Raw genomic sequence first — 2,886 nt, forward strand, 5'->3', positions numbered from 1 at the left:
GGGGGGGGGGGGGGGGGGTGCCGGGCCCCATGGGTGCTGGGGGTAGTGATCTGCGGGCTGGGGCACCTGCGGTTTCCCGCCTCAACCCTCCTGACCACCAGCGCCTCCAGAGAACAGTGGTGCCTTCTGAGACTCAGAGAAGGTGACCTGCCCGTCTAGTCACGGCGCCTGGGGTGTGGGGGGGCTGGGGTTGAAGGCCCAGCCCCGAGGACTGCAGTGCTGAGGCCGCACCCCTGCCCGTCGGACCTCTCGCCCAGCCCGGCCCAGTTAACCAGGCCAGCTGTATGGTAATGGGCAGCGCGGCCACTCCCGCTTAACGCGGCCGAGTTAAGGCCAGCCCGGCGCCCCTCGCGCGCGGCCCAGGACAAAGCTGGCGGACAATGCCTGGTGATTCATCCTCCCTCCGGGCCCTTTGTCCGCCAGGGCTTGGCAGCCGCCCAGCAGAGGCCTTTGTCCCTGACTGATTGAGACTTGGCTTCCCAAAGCCGACCTCCTCCGCCTGTCCCCCCCCACGGCCCTCTGCCCCCTCCTGCCGGCTGGGCGCTGTGTCAATAAGGGTGTGTGCCCCTCCAGGTGTGCGGGGCGGACGGGGAGCCGGTTACCTGGTAGGTGGGCGGGGCGCCCCACCTGGCTCGTGCCGGCACAGCCGCCCTGCGACCTTGGGCCCAGCTGTCGACTTGGGGGTGGGGTCTGCAGGAGTCCCGGCCCCGCTTTTACTTAGGCTGGGCACTTGAGACCCACTCCGTGCACGTGGGGAAACTGAGGCCCACGAAAGGGTGGAGAGTGGGCGTGACTGAGCTGTAGCTGTTGAAGCCTGAGGGTGCCCAGCCCTGCACCCCCTCAGTGGCCCGGGGCTGGGGGACGCAGAGCCGCCTGTTCAAGGCCACGTTTCTCCTTCCAGACGTTCATTTTCACCGACGGGGACGATGAAGCCCTGGCCAGGCGCACGGGTGAGCCCTGGACTTGGGGAGGCGGGGGTGGGGCTCCACTCCTGGGAGGAACTGACCCCTCCCCCTCCTCCTCCTCCCTCCCCTTCGGAGAGGTCACGGAGGCCATGGGCCAGAGAGGGCAGTTTATGGATGGGCAGGGGCGGGCCGGGGTTGCCCTGGAGGGGGTGGGGCTGGGGGAGGCGTGATCACCGGGCCCTGAGCCCTGGGCTGGGGAGGGGGCTGAGGGAGGAGGCCTCGGCGGGACGCAGCTTGAACCCAGGGCGCCTGGGACGGTCACCCGCTCCATCCTGCTCTGCTCTCACGGGCCGGCTGACCCCTCTGAGCCAGCGCGGACCTGCCTACAGCCCCCTCCCTTGCTCACAGGCAACGTGGTCAACACCAACTGCTCGGCCGCGCACAGCCGCCAGGCGTTGTCCTGCAAGATGGCCGTGGAGTATGACCACTTCATCGAATCCGGGAGGAAGTGAGTGTTGGCCTTTGGCTGCGGCCCAAGGAGCGAGCCCCCCCCCCAGGTCCCCGCCCTGGCGGTCTGCACCCCTTGACGCCCTCCCCGCTTCTCTGCAGGTGGTTCTGCCACGTGGACGACGACAACTACGTGAACGTCAGGGCTTTGCTGCGGCTGCTGGCCAGCTACCCGCACACGCAGGACGTGTACATCGGCAAGCCCAGCCTGGACAGGCCTATCCAGGCCACGGAGAGGGTCAGCGAGAACAAGATGGTGAGTGTGCCGCCCTCGTGCGCCGGAGCCCGGTGGGAGGAGACCAAAGGGCTCCCCAGGGCCTGGGTCTCACCTCGCTCCCCTCCCGCAGCGCCCTGTCCACTTCTGGTTTGCCACTGGCGGGGCTGGCTTTTGCATCAGCCGTGGGCTGGCCCTGAAGATGAGCCCGTGGGCCAGGTGAGTGCCCTTGGGACACGGGTGAGCCTGCCCTGGGTCCCAAGGTCTTCCCAGCAGTGGGTGTCCCCAGCCTCACACGCACAGGCGGGGAGTCATGATCCCCCCACCACCACTGGTCACTTCCTTCCTGCCAGACCCCGCTACCATGGGACTCCTCTCTGCACCCACCTGGTAACCCTCAGTGATCAGACCGGTTCAGGGGAGGGTGCTGCACGGGGGCTGTGGGGGGTGGGGTGGGGCAGAGCTGCTGGCCTGCCAGCCGGTACCCAGCAGTGGCCTGCGTGCTGCCCCGCAGGGGGCAATGTTCCCCTCCTTTGTCCCAGGCTGGGTTCTGCCTGGCTCACGGGCCCGGCCCTCTCCTCCTGCAGCGGGGGCCACTTCATGAGCACAGCCGAGCGCATCCGGCTGCCGGACGACTGCACCATCGGCTACATCGTGGAGGCCCTGCTGGGCGTGCCCCTCATCCGCAGCGGGCTCTTCCACTCCCACCTGGAGAACCTGCAGCAGGTGCCCGCCTCCGAGCTCCACGAGCAGGTACGCGTCCCCGGCCAGGGCAGGAAGGGGAAAATCCGACAGAGGAGGAACGAAGCGGTGTGGGGGCAGGCTGGAGTCACTGTCTTCAGCAGTCAGGAAAGGCCCCACTGTTGGCACTCCTCGGACACCTCCCCCCGCCCCCAGGACCCTGCTCCGATCCTGGGCTACTCTGTGCCATGAGGGCTCTCCTGGCCCCGACTGGTGACTCCGCTAGCCTTCGCTGAAGCCCTAGACTTCATTCCTGGGTTGTGCGGAACAGGTGGGGTGTGGTACAGTGGGACTCACAGGCCTGCCTTCTTGGTCCAAGGGAGGGCGGAAGGCAAGGCTATCCCCTTGCGCGGAGCCACATGGGCAGCCGTGGACAGGGCCGGGGGCATGGGGGCCTCTCCTGGTCTCACCTGACCCCCCCGCCCCTGCAGGTGACCCTCAGCTACGGCATGTTTGAGAGTAAGCGGAATGCCATCCTCGTGAAGGGGCCCTTCTCAGTGGAGGCTGACCCGTCCAGGT

General features: G+C 68.0%; 1 protein-coding gene across 2 annotated transcripts in view; it reads left to right on the forward strand.

Annotated features, from left to right (window-relative positions):
* Nucleotides 1–2,886, forward strand: part of LFNG (LFNG O-fucosylpeptide 3-beta-N-acetylglucosaminyltransferase) — an 11,825-nt gene that overhangs the window by 5,069 nt on the left and 3,870 nt on the right. For both annotated transcript variants that reach the window (XM_040634695.1, XM_040634696.1), the window contains exons 2-7: nucleotides 902–950; nucleotides 1,314–1,413; nucleotides 1,515–1,668; nucleotides 1,760–1,845; nucleotides 2,214–2,379; nucleotides 2,799–2,884. In XM_040634695.1, the coding sequence (XP_040490629.1) occupies nucleotides 902–950; nucleotides 1,314–1,413; nucleotides 1,515–1,668; nucleotides 1,760–1,845; nucleotides 2,214–2,379; nucleotides 2,799–2,884 (641 nt within the window). The remainder of the gene's footprint in view (nucleotides 1–901; nucleotides 951–1,313; nucleotides 1,414–1,514; nucleotides 1,669–1,759; nucleotides 1,846–2,213; nucleotides 2,380–2,798; nucleotides 2,885–2,886) is intronic.

Source organism: Ursus maritimus, unplaced genomic scaffold (assembly GCF_017311325.1).
Source record: "Ursus maritimus isolate PB19 unplaced genomic scaffold, ASM1731132v1 scaffold_2, whole genome shotgun sequence".
NCBI classification, from domain to species: Eukaryota; Metazoa; Chordata; class Mammalia; order Carnivora; family Ursidae; genus Ursus; species Ursus maritimus.